Source organism: Nicotiana tomentosiformis, chromosome 4, assembly GCF_000390325.3.
Source record: "Nicotiana tomentosiformis chromosome 4, ASM39032v3, whole genome shotgun sequence".
Classification (NCBI taxonomy): Eukaryota; Viridiplantae; Streptophyta; class Magnoliopsida; order Solanales; family Solanaceae; genus Nicotiana; species Nicotiana tomentosiformis.
In genome coordinates this window covers 126290927-126306679 of record NC_090815.1, presented here as the reverse complement: position 1 = coordinate 126306679, position 15753 = coordinate 126290927, and the positions used below count along the sequence as shown (strand labels likewise).

Genomic DNA, 15753 nt, shown 5'->3' with positions numbered 1-15753 from the left:
CAAGGTGAATTGAACGCGACACAAGATGAGATTTCTGCAGATTTGTGGTACAAAAGAATAGGTCATATGAGCGAGAAGAGATTGTAGATTCTTGCCAGGAAATCACTCATTTCTTATGCCAAAGGTACAACAGTAAAACCTTGTGACTATTGTTTATTTGGTAACATCATAGAGTCTCATTTCAGATATCGTCTGAAAGAAAATTGAATATACTTGATTTGGTATATTCTGATATTTGTGGTCCAATGGAAATTGAATCGATGGGCGGTAACAAATATTTTGTTACTTTTATTGATGATGCTTCACGAAAATTGTGGGTTTATATTTTGAAAACCAAAGATCGGGTATTTCAAGTGTTCCAGAAGTTTCATGCTATGGTGGAAAGGGAGACATGCCAAAAGCTAAAGTGTTTCCGAAGTGACAACGGAGGCAAGTACACTTCAAGGGAATTTGAAGAGTAGTGTTCGAGCCATAGGATCAGACATGAAAAGATAGTTCATGGAACCCCACAGCACAATGGCGTAGCCAAAAGAATGAACCGCACCATTGTGGAGAAGGTGAGAAGCATGCTCAGAATGGCTAAATTACCTAAGTCATTCTGGGGTGAAGCAGTTTAGACATCATGTTACCTGATCAATAGGAGTCCATCAGTTCCGTTGGCGTTTGACATCCCAGAGAGAGTTTGGACCAACAAGGAGGTGTCCTACTCCCATCTGAAGGTGTTCGGTTGTAGAGCTTTTGCACATATACCAAAGAAGCAGAGAACAAAGCTGGATGATATATATGTTCCCTGCATATTCATCGGATATGGAGATGAAGAGTTCGGATACAGATTGTGGGATCCTTTAAAGAAGAAGGTCATCAGAAGCAGAGATGTAGTCTTCCGAGAAAGTGAAGTTGGATCCGCTGATGATATGCCAGAGTAAGCCAAAAATGGTATAATTCCTAACCTAGTTACTATTCCTTTTACTTCTAACAATCCCACAAGTGCAGAAAGTAGGACCGACGAGGTTGACGAACAGGGGGAGAAACCTGGTGAGGTTATTGAGCAGGGGGAGCAACTTGATGATGATGTCGAGAAAGTAGAGTACCCCACTCAAGAAGAAGAACAACCTCAACCTCTGAGGAGATCAGAAAGGCAAGGGTAGAGTCATGCAAGTACCCTTCCACAGAGTATGTCATCATCAGTGATGAAGAGGAGCCATAAAGTCTTAAGGAGGTGTTGTCTTATCCAGAAAAGAACCAGTGGATGAAAGTCATGCAAGAGGAGGTGGAATCTCTGCAGAAAAATGGCACGTACAAGCTGGTTGAACTTTCAAATAGTAAAAGACCACTCAAATGTAAGTAGGTTTTTAAACTCAAGAAAGATGAAAATGGCAAGCTGGTCATATACAAAGCTCGATTGATGATTAAAGGCTTCGAACAAAAAAAAAGGTATTGATTTTGACGAAATTTTCTCACCTGTTGTCAAAATAACTTCTATTCGAACAGTTTTGAGCTTAGCAGCTAGCCTAGATCTTGAAGTGGAGCTGTTGGATGTGAAAACTGCATTTCTTTATGGAGATTTGGAAGAAGAGATTTATATGAAGCAACCAGAAGGATTTGAAGTAGCTGGAAAGAAACACATGGTGTGCAAATTGAATAAGAGTCTTTATGAATTGAAGCAGGCACCAAGGCAGTGGTACAAGAAGTTTGACTCATTCATGAAAAGTCAAACTTATACAAAGACATATTCTGATCCATGTGTATACTTTAAAAGATTTTCTGATATCAACTTTATTATTTTGTTGTTGTATGTGGATGACATGTTAATTGTAGGAAAAAATAAGGGGCTGATCATAAAGTTGAAAGGAGATTTTTCCAAGTCATTTGATATGAAGGACTAGGGCCCAGCACAACAAATTCTGGGTATGAAGATAGTTCAAGAGCGAACAAGCAAAAAGTTGTGGTTGTCTCAGGAGAAGTACATTGAACGTATACTGGAACGCTTCAACATGAAGAATGTTAAGACAGTCAATACACCTCTTGCTAGTCATCTGAAGTTAAGCAAGAAGATGTGTCCTACAACAATGAAGGAAAAGGAAAGCATGACCAAAGTTCCTTATTCCTCTGCCATCGGAAGTTTGATGTATTTAATGGTATGCACTAGATCTGATAGTGCTCACGCAGTTGGTGTTGTCAGCAGGTTTCTTGAAAATCCTAGAAAAGAACACTAGGAAGCAGTCAAGTGGATACTCAGGTACTTGAGAAGTACCACAGGAGATTGTTTGTGTTTTAGAGGATCTGATCCAATCTTCAAGGGCTATACAGATGTTGATATGGCAGGTGACATTGATAACAGAAAATTCACTACTGGATATATATCATGGCAGTCGAGGTTGCAGAAGTATGTCGCACTCTCTACAACTGAAGTAGAGTATATTGCCGCTACTGAAGCTGGCAAGGAGATGATATGGTTGATACGGTTCCTTCAAGAGCTTGGATTGCATCAAAAGGAGTATGTCGTCTATTGTGACAGTTAAAGTGCAATAGACCTCAGCAAGAACTCCATGTACCATGCAAGGACCAAACACATCAACGTGAGATATCACTGGATTCGAGAAATGGTAGAGAATGAATTTCTAAAAGTCTTGAAGATTTCTACAAGTGAGAATCCCTAGATATGCTGACCAAGGTGGTACCAAGAGACAAGTTCGAATTGTGCAAAGAACTTGTCGGCATGCACTCAAGCTAGAAGTCCGGTATTACCTCCTTCAGGTTAATGGGTCTGGAGGGGGACATGTGGGGTCCATCCCCATAATAAAGAAGAAAAATATCAAATATGGTAGGCACTTATGTGATTTGCAAATCTGCATAAAGGAAAAGTGTCAAATATGGTAGGCACTTATGTGATTTGCAAATTTGTAGAGAGGAAAATGTCAAATATAGTAGGCGTGAGAGAGTGAGGCTCCGCCTATGAAAGGAGAGTTTCGACTCTCATCTCTACACACCAACAAAGAGAGAAAGAAAGAGTGAGGTTTCACAGACAAGGTATAAGAAAATAGTTTGTGAGAAAAATAGAGAGTGAGTGATATTGTAATGAGGTGGGAATATCAAAAGAGGGTTATTTCTTTTGAGTGTTGTAGTGGTCTTTGGAGTATTTTACTCGGACCTACAAAGTGTAAAATTCCTTGCTATAGTGATATCAATTGCTCATCTCGGGGTCGTGATTTTTTCCCTTATTCAAAAGAGGTTTTCACGTAAAAATCTTGGTGTCATTGTCACTCTTTTATTCTTGTTAATTATCGTATCTTGGTGCTACGTTATTATTCTGCTTTTATTACCGTAAATATTATTTTTGTGGGAGTTTATTCCCAACACACATAAACTATCCTTCAATTATATCTCTGCATAACTAGTAAGTGAATCAGAGGCTTAAGCGCATTAGAAGTGTCATTTATCAGCAAAGGTTGCATGATTACTTGAAAAAAATGTCATACATGTATTAAAACACATTAATTTATCATGATTAAGTATCAAATTAAATTAAAAGTATATACTAATTAATATAGTTCACCTTTTCTAGAGTAATCTTTTTATTTACTGTACTATAACAACTCTGGGTTAAGCTCAGTTTTTGTATTCAATTCAGTGTTTAACACTGAATTATGATTCTACATGTGGCTAGGTTCAAAGTTGGTCAAAACTAGTACATTCTTAATTAAGTTATACTAACAAAGCCTTCAAACATAAACATCATTTTCAATTTAATTAAAGATGCCGACCTCGTAAATCTCAAAATTTTATTCTACATTTAGATAAGGTTCAAATGTAATCCAAAGATCCATCTCTGAGTCATTCCCCTCTCCCCCCCCCCCTCCAAGAAAAAAAAAAAAAAACCAATCACCATCAAGATTTTTTCTTGCTTATGAATTCCTGCCCCTTTTTTCCCCTTTTATTTCAGATTTGTATATATTATGCTAATACACCAACCTTAATATCAAGGGCTATGTACATTCTTTAGAATACTCAAAGATCCAAAACAGAAAGAAAGAGTGGATCTTTTTGCAGAATTAATATAGTTTAAGTCTATATACATAATATATACACACACATATACACTATATATACATACACACACAGAAAAAGAAAGACAATTGAAAAAAGCTGATTTTGATTGGTAGGAACAGTCCATAAAGTAGCATCAGTGTACTTAATTTTAGGCCACAAGATTTGGACAAGGCAATCAAAAGCTCTTATTGGAGATTTGACAGTGATTTGATAGATAATTTGCAAGTTGGAAGCTGAGCTTGTGGATTCAATATTTCCCTTTGTAAGTTTATTATGTAGCAGAAGATTTCAGCTTTTGTCTGTATTAGTCTTTTTTTTTTATTTTAAAAATACTATTTTATTCCTTGGGTATGGAAGTGAATTGGGTTTGTTATTTGGCAGCTTCTGTGATTTATATTTATTCTTGATAGCCTGCTTTTTGTTAGCATATTTTTATCAATCTTTGAGAAGCCAAAGAGTGGTACTTTAATTCAAATCTGCTGCTTGTTTTTGAGAGTGAAGAGCTGAAAGGTAGAAAAAAGATTTAATTTTGATCACCAATTAGACTTCAAATCATTGGAGTTACAGGTGGGGTGGTGTTTGATTTTGATTATTTTGTGTATTTTCGTTATTTTATTTTACAAGATTAATGATAAATTTGTGGACAATGTTGTTTTGATGTAATTTTTGATAAAAGCAATTTGTGTGGGTGTACCAAGTCATATAAAGCTTCTTTTTTGTGAATCTTTATTATGTTTCTTGTGTAGAGATCTCCTCCATATTTGGTTTTCTAGTCTTCTTAGCATAAATGACCTTTAAATCCTTTTTGTTTGGTTGTCTTTTTTTTCTTTCCCCATCAGCCCTTTTGTAAGGTAGTTTCAGTTTTCTTTTTATAGCCTTTTAATTATTGATTCTGTCTTTTCTCTTCATTATATCAAGGTATTCTGTTCCTGAATTCCTGGTTTCTTTGTACCTGGCATACCTTCATTTCCATTTATGCTTTCGGTTACAATTCCTGTTATGTTTTCTTTACAAAATTGTTAGTATATGATTATCTGATTAGAAAAAAAATGGCTTTCTGTTGGCAGCCAGATTTAGATACTCCGAAGGCACCTTGTCGAGTAGGGATTTGAATTGAAACGGTATTCCTTGGCCTAAGGGGGTGCCGGGTTTATGGTTCTGTTATGTTCTTATATCAGACAATGGTGAAGGATTTTATAAAGTAAGGGATAAACTCCTGAAATATGGAGAATTCGCGTGAATTTCTAAGCAATGGAAAACCAGCTGATTCTGGTCTCCAAATTATGAGGCACCCCTCTTACCAATCTTGTGGTAAACTATCGTTATCTTGGTTTGATATTAGAGTTTTCTACATCAGAATCAGCAATTTTGTGGTTGATGATTCAACCCCAGAAAGTCTTACTCTTAACCATATCCCATTAAGCCCTGATACACTGCTTGAAGTAAATGGTAAAAGATGTTCCATGTATTCGGAAGGAGTTTCTTGCCTTCTTCGAAGGGATCGGGTTGATAAGAAAGCTGAAGAAGCGACATTTGTGAGCACAGATAGCATAAGATTGACAGGGAATGTGAACTTTGAGGTCTTCCATAAAGATGATCTTGTTCTCTCTGGGGTTTTGGAAATGGCCGATGTCAATGGTTTTATTAGGGAGTCTAAAGAGACTGTTAGGAGATGGAGCATGAATTGTGAATCAGTTATGAGCGCTGGCACTGGCTTTCTCAGGGGAAAACACATTGTGGGTTCTGAAGCATTCTCGCCGACAATTGAAGTATATGTTGCTGGTTGCTTTTCTGGTACACCTATCATCTTAACTAAGACTTTGCAGCTAATTCACAGGAAGAAGCACCATCGAAAGGGTATGTTAGACTCCATTCCGGAGCATGAAACAACTGAACAGCAGAAAGAAGTCTATTCTGAACATGATCTGCAGGTACTGTTTGTACTTCAAACCTTGTTTTTTATGTTCATTAACTAATATATCGTCTAGTTGGTGTTCTGGAGTTGTATGTAGTGTTCATTGTAATCGAAATGTTAACCATGCAATATTGGTGATAAGGCATATGCAAACAGCCAAACTGTTTACATAGTTAACCAACATGTGTAGTGAGTTGATCAACCCGTTGCCTTCAGTGTATTTGGTGTCTTTCTTACATTTATTTTGACTTAAAATTGCTTTGTGATCCTTCTTCCACTTCTATCTCCTCCTCTTTGATTCAAACTGAATTGGAAGTTATCAAAAGAAGCTGGAAAGTTTGAAAGAGGGAAAAGAGACTACTAAAATGTAATATTGGGGCATGTTATCTTTGAAAGTTTCCAAATGGTTAGGGCTGCACAAAACACCCGCTATAGTGACTTAGGCATTTCTGCAGGTTTTCTTTTGCAAATGATAACAAGGTACATTGTACACAATTTCACTTGTGCGGATTGTCTTTCAAAGATTCTTGTGCGTTTGAGCCCTAAAATTGTTTACATCTCTTTTCCTTTTTGGTGATCCGCTAAGAAGTAATGCCTTCACTAGCTATATTGGACGGTTCTTTCCTCAGAGTTGTTATTATTGATTGCACATGTACCCAGCGGATTCGGCCGAACCTAGTAACTTTGGTCCAAACTCTGTATTTGTCTTAAGAACTTTACTTAATATATATAAATTACTAATTTAGAACCCACTAACTTAAAAGAGCTAGACTCTTGGACCAATAAGCTTCAAATCCTGACTCTGGCATGTACCTTGAGATGTGTTTCTACCCTCCTTAAATTTCTTTGACCAAATGTAAATACTTTAATGGTATTTCAATTTTTGTGCTACTAAATTCATGCTATAGTTTATTGACGGAGTGGGAACTAATGCGACAACCATGACCCTGACAACTACTTGTGTAACCCTACCATTGCATCTAGCTTCATAATGTTTCATATCTTGAAACATGTTTATTTTTCACAACCTGTAAAAGGCTTAGTATCTTTTAGGAGAAGTACCTGACACTGGAAACAGAATCTTATCCTAAACATGTCAGTGGGTATGGGCAGACTCATACTTTTAAGTAATTGTTTAATATTCAATTCTCATTCTTTGCTGTTGCATTGTCCCTATCCTTCTAGATATGAAGTTAACAAAAGTGTGGTTGCATTTCATCTTCAATTTCAGAATATTAAGTTTTCTGCGTGAGGAGAGCCGTGGAGCAACGGTCGAGTTGTCTCCGTGTGACTTATAGGTCACGGGTTCGAGCCGTGGAATCAGCCACTGATGCTTGCATCAGGGTAGATTGCCTACATTACACCCCCTTGGGGTGCGGCCCTTCCCGGACCATGCGTGAACTCGGGATGCTTTATGCACCGAGCTGCCCTTATTTAGGTTTTCTGTGTCATTTCAATTGGGAATTTTCTCAAGGCAGCGGTTGGATTTATCAAGTCGTAGTATTTATTTTGAACCACAAATTATGTTTCATAGATGCAATTAATTAGATGAGTCCCGCAGCTTCTCAGACATGTCACGCGTGATTACTTGATGATGGAAACTGAGCGATTTCTGAAGTTCACTTTGTGTTAACAGGTTACAGAGTACAGAAACTATAAACCAGAAAGCGAAGAAGACTACAACAACATGTACCGGAGACAAACAGAACTTATGGATGGCGAAGACGGGGAACTATCCTGGTTCAATGCTGGAGTCCGAGTTGGTGTTGGGATTGGCCTTGGCATTTGTGTAGGAGTTGGAGTAGGAGTTGGTTTATTAGTCCGTACTACTCGAAATTTAAGAAGGCGCCTTATGTAATTACATAGCATAATCCAAAGGCTAACAACAGAAAGATACTTGTTTTGAGTATATTCTACTTGTTAAACAAGGTAAACATGTTTTCTGCTTCCCTTCCCCTAGTTTCTTTTTTACCTCTCCAGTTTGCTGTCTTTTGAGTTTTGTAGCTGAGGAGTGGCACAGGTTGCTAAAGCTGTATGCACATGTTTAGCTGATGTTACATCATGTTTTGTTTTGTTTTTGTGTAAATGTTTAGTTTTTGAAAAGGTTTTGTATTTGAGATACTTATGTCCTGGAATTAGTGCCTATTAATTGATGAAAAAGCAGAAGCGGAGAGCAACGATCAAATTGTCTCTGTGTGACCTATAGGTTACGAGTTCGAGCCCTTAAATTAGTTACTATCAGGGTAGGCTGTTTACATCACAACCCCTTGGGGTGCAGCCCTTCCCTGGATCCTGTACGAACGCGGGGTGCTTTGTGCATCGGGTTTTTTTTTTTTTTTTTTTTTTTTTAATTGATGAAAAAGTATTCTACATTTTGTTCCAACAAATTTAATCCTCTGAAGAAAACAGCAAAAAAAATAAATATGTATACAGCTGCTGTTAAAGTGTATTAAAAATGTCTGTCCGACTTAAATCAAATAAAAAATGGGTGAAAATTATTTACGCCCCCTAACTTTGCTTTAAAAATTAAACTCCCTCCTCAACTTTGAACAATAGTCGTTTCCCTCCTTTATCCTGCAAAATGCCTAGTTTGCCCTTAAATTTTCAGTTCCTTCCTCTATATAATACTTTTTTATTCTACGATATTTTTTATGGTTTTATCTTTAATTTAAATTATGTTATACCTTATAATAAATGAATTTTAAAATATAAATTTATAAATTAGTTCATTAATGGTAATAAAATCCAAAAATATATATCTACAATAGAGAATAAGAGAGAAAGTTAATGGACGAAGGAGGTAAGAGGATTCAATTGAATTCTCTCGCTAGAAAATTAGACTGCGTAAATAGGACAAAAGTAAACTTTTTAATTGTATATCAAATTTTGAATCCCTTTGACATAAGAAGATGTAAGTGGTATAAAGATTCAAAAGTTATCTTAGGTCACAAGTTAAGATCCTAAATCTGATATTTTATGGGTTTTTTCAATCCTCTTATATGAATTTCTGAATCCACCACCAAGAAAATATAACTTAAATATATAGTTAATATGCATTATATTAAAATAACAATCATAAAGATAACAATAAATTTATAACATTTATAAAAGGAATATTCTACTTATAATTTTAATGAATTTAAATTACAATTTATAATAGGTATAACATAATTTAAATTATAGCTAAAACCATAAAAAAATATCATATAATAAAAAAGTATTACATAGAGGAAGAAATTGAAAATTCAAGGGCAAAAAAGGTATTGTGTAGGATAAAAGGGGGAGAATGACTATTGTTCAAAGTTGAGGGGGAATTTGATTTTTTCATGCCTTAGGGCTCCTTATCAAGAGGCTCAGACGTTGTAGTACATACATATCTACTGAAGGTCTTACATTTACTCATCATAAGTATGATGCAAAATCGAGTTCCTCTGACTCAACTCTTCCACAACCACATTCAATCTCTTACCAATTGTCTTTTTGGATGTAGATGTCGTTGTATAGCGAATAAAATAGAATTTAGGAGTTTGAATTTCTTACAACTGAGCTCTACCATACGATCTAGAGTAAGAAGAAAGAGTGACAATCCTAAATACCCTGTAGTCTCCTGCTTATAAGTGTGGTGCACAACACACCCATAAACAAGACTCTACTAGACACGGCTTGTAGACTCCCTAGGACGGAACTGCTCTAATACCACTTCTGTCACGACCCAAACCGATGATCCGCGATGGGCACCCGGTACCTTACTCAATCGAGTACCAACATAACATATCTTTCATATCATACTATCATAGGTAATTGAGTCGGAGAGGTTGTTGTGAGATAAGTAGAATAAAACATGAAAAAAATACTCAATATAAGGTGACCCAACTTGATATACCGACTTATACATATAATGTACTGGCCTATAAGGCCATACCAGTATCCGTATACATGACATGTCTACAAGCCTCTAAGAGTACATAAATATCATAAAGGCCGGGACAGAGCCCCGCCATACCAATCAATACATATTCAAATCACACTGACCAAATAGGCAACTCCGGAGCAAGTGGAGTGCACAAACACCTTCTGCTGAGCTGATAGCCTACTAGGAGAACTCTCAACCTGTCTATCGGGACCTGCGAGCATGAAACATAGTGTCCCCAGGTAAAAGGGACGTCAGTACAAATAAAGTACCGAGTATGTAAGGCATGACAATAGTATATAAAAGACATGAAAGAAACATGGAGTAAATAACTCAACCTGAAATTTTGCATAGTTATATGAATCATGAAAATTTATAATGTCATGCATGTGCGTATAAATGTCATACCATGCATAGGTATATGCGTACATAACATCATCAAGCCTCTGAGGGCATCCCATCATATCATCTTAGCCACTGTGGGCAAAATCATCAACGTATACTAGCTGATCATATGGTGGTGTGTATATAACGCCATAACCTTTTCCCATATCCCATATATATATATATATATATATAAAAAATATGCATATATAACGCCATCTGGTCATAGGTCAATGTACATGTATAAATGCATGAAATGCATAAGAAATACGTTAATAAGATTTCTCGGAATATCATAAAATCAATATGCCTTACGGATAAACTTTATCAAATACGTATTTTTCTAAGACCCTTGAACAGAGGATATAATAATAATTCACATGGGGAATCAAGAATATAGACACCCATAGTATTTCTATGAATAGAGTCATTTATGAAAGTTGCGTATTTTGCTCGTTTCGTTTGTATCATTTGAATCATGCCAAAAGAAAGAAGGGATAGCCTTAACATACCTTAACTCTGTTGAGTCCTTAATACCTTCCAAGAAATTCTTCAAACAAATCAATTCAATCTACCACATCATAAGGAGATTCAAAATCAATGCTGAGTAAGGGCTAAGTCCGCAACTTAAACTAGTAGCTCGTTTACGTAAATTTGGACAGCATCCCCTGTAACTAGGCCCTCCTCCAATACCATATACCAATAACAACAAGAACACAACAATAAAAATATGTAAGCATCGTTTTCCAACCTTATCTCTATCACAATATACCAAAAACCAGCCCACACACGCCAATCACTTCATACATAAAACGACAACAAAAGTAGTGTCAAACAACTTAAAAAAGGGTAACGACGAATGACCAGATCACCATTCCGTCATTATGTGGTTTTTATCCACATAATGTTTCCTGCAAAACTCCATTAAATAGTAAAAAAATATACAGCCCAAAGGAAACACGAAACAACCCACAAAACAGTCCACTACAAGTCAAATAACTCGAACTCACGGCTTCCGATCACCGTCCCGTGAGTTCTAACTATTAGGAAATGAATTTATCAACATTTCTTGATATTTAAACACTTAAATACAGAAAGTACACGTTTTCCTAACTATGAAGTACCTTCCAAAACTCAAACTACAAAGAAAAAGAGAGGTGATATAGCGATACTTATGTCGTAGGAATTGTTTTAACGTTATTGCTTCTTGATTTCGTGCCCGGGATGATAATCTTGTTTAAAGATCTTGTAGAGAGCTTAAGAGTAAAGTTAGAGGTATTATTTGGGCGAGATCTCTGGAAAAATAGAGAAAGAGACGAGATGGGATGTAAATATCCCATTTTTTTAAAAGTAAAAAAGGGTGCTACTTGGCACCCTATGATTGGCCCTTCTTCCAACGCTTATAGCTTTTTATCCGGGTGTTGTATGAATGAACGGTTAAGTGAGTTCGAAACTACATTCCAAGACCTTCAATTTGATATATAATATGTTCCAAAAAGACCTCATATAGCACACAAAATATATTTTTCAAAAAGCTTTGTTACAGGGCAAATCCTTAATTGGTGTTTCTGCAACTTTAATCCGATTTTTCCCAAACTTTATATTTTATATCAAAACATCATATATAGATATATTATGACTTTAAAATAATTTAAATCATGATTAACAAGTCTCATATTCATTAGTCACCTTAGGACGCACAGGGTGTAACAATCTTCCCCCCTTAGAAACATTCGTCCTCGAATGTTAAACTCCCAGAAATCTATACAAATTTTAGCCGAGTCTCCTATGTAACGGTAATACTACCAACTTGCCACGTAGGAAACCCAACAATACAAAGCCACACATGGCCACAATCATCAATAACACTAATGGCCTCACATGATCAATAACAATAACTAACATAAGAATCAAGTACCATATACGTACCTAAAGGCTGTGATGTCTCAGTCTGATCCTTCTCCAGAAGTGGAAACAAGTGAGGATACCTAGTCTTTATTTCTTCTTCAGCTTCCCAAGTCTTATCCTCCACATTATTATTAATCCAAAGTACTTTAATCGAAGCTACATCCTTAGTTCTTAATCTCCGAACTTGTCTATCTAGTATAGCAATGTGAGCTTCCTCATATGATAACTGCTCTGTAACCTGAACATTGTCAACTGGAATGACTTTAGAGGGATCTCTAATACACCTACAGAGCATAAACACATGAAATACTGGATGTAGAGACTCCAATTTGGAAGGCAAGTCTAACTCATATGCTACTTGGCCTACTCTGCGTTGTAAGGTACAAGGTACCTAGGGCTAAGCTTTCCTTTCTTATCGAATCTCATAACGCCTTTCATCGGTGATACCTTTAGGAATACCAAGTCATCTACCTGAAACTCCAAGTCACGTCGTCGATTATCTACATAGGACTTCTGACGACTCTGTGTTGCTAATAGCCTTTCCCTTATCAGCTTAATCTTCTCAACTGCCTGTTGTACCAACTCTGGTCTTACTAACTTACTTTCCCCAATCTCGAACAGTCTATAGGAGACCTACACTTTGGTCCGTAAAGAGCTTCGTATGGAGCCATCTGAATGGTGGAATGATAATTATTATTATTATATGCAAACTCAATAGGTGGAAGATGATCATCCCAGCTACCCGTGAAGTCCATCACACAAGCCCGTAGCATATCCTCCAATGTCTGAATAGTAAGTTCAGCCTGACCGTCTGCCTGGGGATGAAATATTGTACTAAGACTTACCTAAGTCCCCAATCCTTTTTGGATGGACCTCCAGATATCACCTGTAAACTGAGCACCTCTATTTGAGATAATAGATATAGGGACACCTGAAGTCGTACTATCTCCCTAATGTAAAGCCTTGCATAATCCTCTACTGAGTAAGTAGTCCCGACAGACAGAAAATGGATTGCTTTTGTAAGTCTATCGACAATAACCCATATAGCATCGAACTTACGTTGGGTACGAGGTAAGCCTATGATGAAATCCGTATTAATTACTTCCTATTTCCAAGTCGGAATCTCTATAGCCTGTAATAATTCACAGGGTTTCTGATGCTCAATCTTAATGTGCTGACAATTAGGGCACTGAGCAACAAACTCTGCTATATCCTTCTTTATTTCGTCCCACCAGTATATTCCCCTGATATCATGATACATCTTTGTCGCTCCTGGATAAATAGAATAACGAGAATAGTGAGCTTCTCCCATAACCTGCTGGCACAACCCTGCCACATTAGAACACATAATCGACCTAGATATCTGAGGACACCATCTCCTGTAATCTCAAATGGTGTATCCTCCTTTTGAGGGGATGTATATCTATAATGAGCTAGCACATGATCCTTATACTGGCGTTCCTTCACTTCAGTTACTAAAGAGGATGTTGCTGTGTCCTGAATAGTAACTCCGGTATCACCTTAGTCCAGTAATCGAACTCTAAGACTAGCTAGCTGATGAGTCTCATGGGCTATCCCACACTTCTTTGGCTGTAAATATGGCAGGCTACCCATAGATCTACGGCTGAGGGCGTCGGCTACTACATTCGCCTTCCAGGGATAGTATAAAATATAAACGCCATGATCTTTCAGTAGCTCCAACCATCTCCTTTGGTGTAAATTCAATTCCTTTTGATTGAAGATATATTGAAGGCTCTTATTATCCGTATAGATATCAACATGAATGCCATACAAATAGTGCCTCCACATATTTAGTGCATGAATCACCGCGGCTAACTCTAAATCGGGGGTCGGATAATTCTTCTCGTGCTTTCTTAGTTATCTTTAAACATAAGCAATTACTTTTCATGGTCGTTCTGCCATTTGTTGCAGGAATACATGGCTTATCTCATTGCCCACAAATACTAGAATTTTCCGTAACTCATATGATCTCAAATATCATCTTTTGATTTTTTTTTCCCCGTTCATTAGCCACGATAGGTGCCACTTTCTTATGAAGTGCATACGATGTTGTTGTGAGACTGTTTCTATAAGAACAATTCTTCTTTATGTCACTATGCTTAAGTTGAAGCCTTCTTCCTTATTCCCTCAGCTAGTCTTTCTTTGTAGTACTTAAGAGAGACCCTTTGACTCTTATAAACATGCGAGCTTATTACATCGTATACCCGAAAGAATTTTTGATGTTATTACTCACCTATAATTATCCTTAATTACTTACCTCCGCGCCCTTGTGCTCGTAAGGTTGATTCTGAACTGAAATATTTTGACTGTCTTCTTAGTGGCACCATTTTTTTTTATTTTCGTAACATTATGCGGTACCTTTAACAACACCAACTCCTATCTGAATATTTCTCAAGGATTATGATGTACGCATATTTGCGAGACCGAATTCCCTATGTTGGGTTTCGCTATGTTTATCTTGCACAACCTGCTGATTTATTGGTACCCTCTTATTTAGCCATGGCTAGGCTCTTCCTGAATCAACTACTAACTACACGTTAGTCCATTCTCATATCTACATTCTGTGTAATCTCTCTTGGGTTATATCCTTTGTCTTAACTTACCCCACACACTGGCTCCTTATATATCCATTGTTCATTTGCACTTATTTATCAATAACATCTAGTGATGGAACCCTTACTGCCTCTCCCCGTCGTCATGCTTACATAATGTTCTGGAGTCGTATCATATCCGTAGGATCTGAATAAATGAAATATCACTCCTTTCGCCTTTCTACCACATTCTTTCTTTACTATTCCATAGTTACCTGCACCACATAACTCCGACTTAATACCATATCACACCATCTTCCCCCTTTAGGGGAGTTCTAATATTTATTGCTATGAAGATTTACCTGTAAATGTTTCACTTCTTCATATTTGGCATCTTTACACATCTTCACGGACTCTTACTCGCCTTGCGGTAATCCTTCTGTACCAGGGATAATTTAATTTCTTACATACAAAGGTGACACCTAGTGTAACTGGCACACTTAGTCCCTTAAGCTTAACTCTGATCATAACGCTTTTTTTAGGGAAGCATATTCCTGAATGACCTTTAAAGGATATTCTTCTATTGTCTCTTCGATTATCGTCGGAATGCGACCTATGAAATTCTCACGATGTCAACTATTATCAAATCCTTCGGTCCTGAATTCATGTTCAGTTTATCGTATTCACTAGCCCATACTAATTTCTATTACTCCATGGTCTAACTTTTCCTTCTAGTAATCATGTATGAGTCACCAACTCATTTATCCAAATGGGGACATGACTTTATGGCTTATACTCTTTTATTGTCTCAAGGCTTGTAACTTCTAGTCTTTTCCTTCACTTGACTATAAAATCAGTAGTCTTGTCATATTTTGATTTACCGTTATCACCCATATATCACATCTTACTCATGATGCTTCATTTACTCTCTTCTTATTCTCCGGATAATATTTTTGTCTATCACTTTATTCTGGAAACTTCAACAAAAAGTTCCTTCACTTTTAGCTCCCCTTGCTCCATCTCACTGGCTCTTT

At 36.9% G+C, this 15753-nt stretch overlaps 2 protein-coding genes across 5 annotated transcripts; one reads left to right on the top strand and one right to left on the bottom strand.

The window, feature by feature from the left end:
* The first annotated feature begins 3899 nt into the window (after window positions 1-3899).
* LOC104090685 (uncharacterized protein At1g01500) lies at window positions 3900-8086 on the top strand. 4 transcript variants are annotated; one of them, XM_009595851.4, is made up of 3 exons: window positions 3900-4312; window positions 5118-5981; window positions 7602-8086. In XM_009595851.4, exons 2-3 carry the CDS (start codon window positions 5274-5276, stop codon window positions 7821-7823), a joined length of 930 nt encoding a protein of 309 aa, XP_009594146.1. In that variant the 5' UTR covers window positions 3900-4312; window positions 5118-5273; the 3' UTR covers window positions 7824-8086. The 4 variants fall into 4 exon arrangements, with proteins under 4 accessions (XP_009594146.1, XP_009594145.1, XP_009594147.1 ...); XM_009595850.4 differs by lacking the exon at window positions 3900-4312 and adding an exon at window positions 4361-4617; XM_009595852.4 differs by lacking the exon at window positions 3900-4312 and adding an exon at window positions 4658-4901.
* A 4058-nt stretch (window positions 8087-12144) lies between these two features.
* On the bottom strand, window positions 12145-15123 carry LOC138910506 (uncharacterized). The gene is made up of 3 exons (XM_070201748.1): window positions 15082-15123; window positions 12559-12737; window positions 12145-12451 (listed from the first exon to the last, which is right to left on the bottom strand). The coding sequence occupies exons 1-3, from the start codon at window positions 15121-15123 to the stop codon at window positions 12145-12147; spliced, it is 528 nt and encodes a 175-aa protein (XP_070057849.1).
* Window positions 15124-15753: the final 630 nt, after the last annotated feature.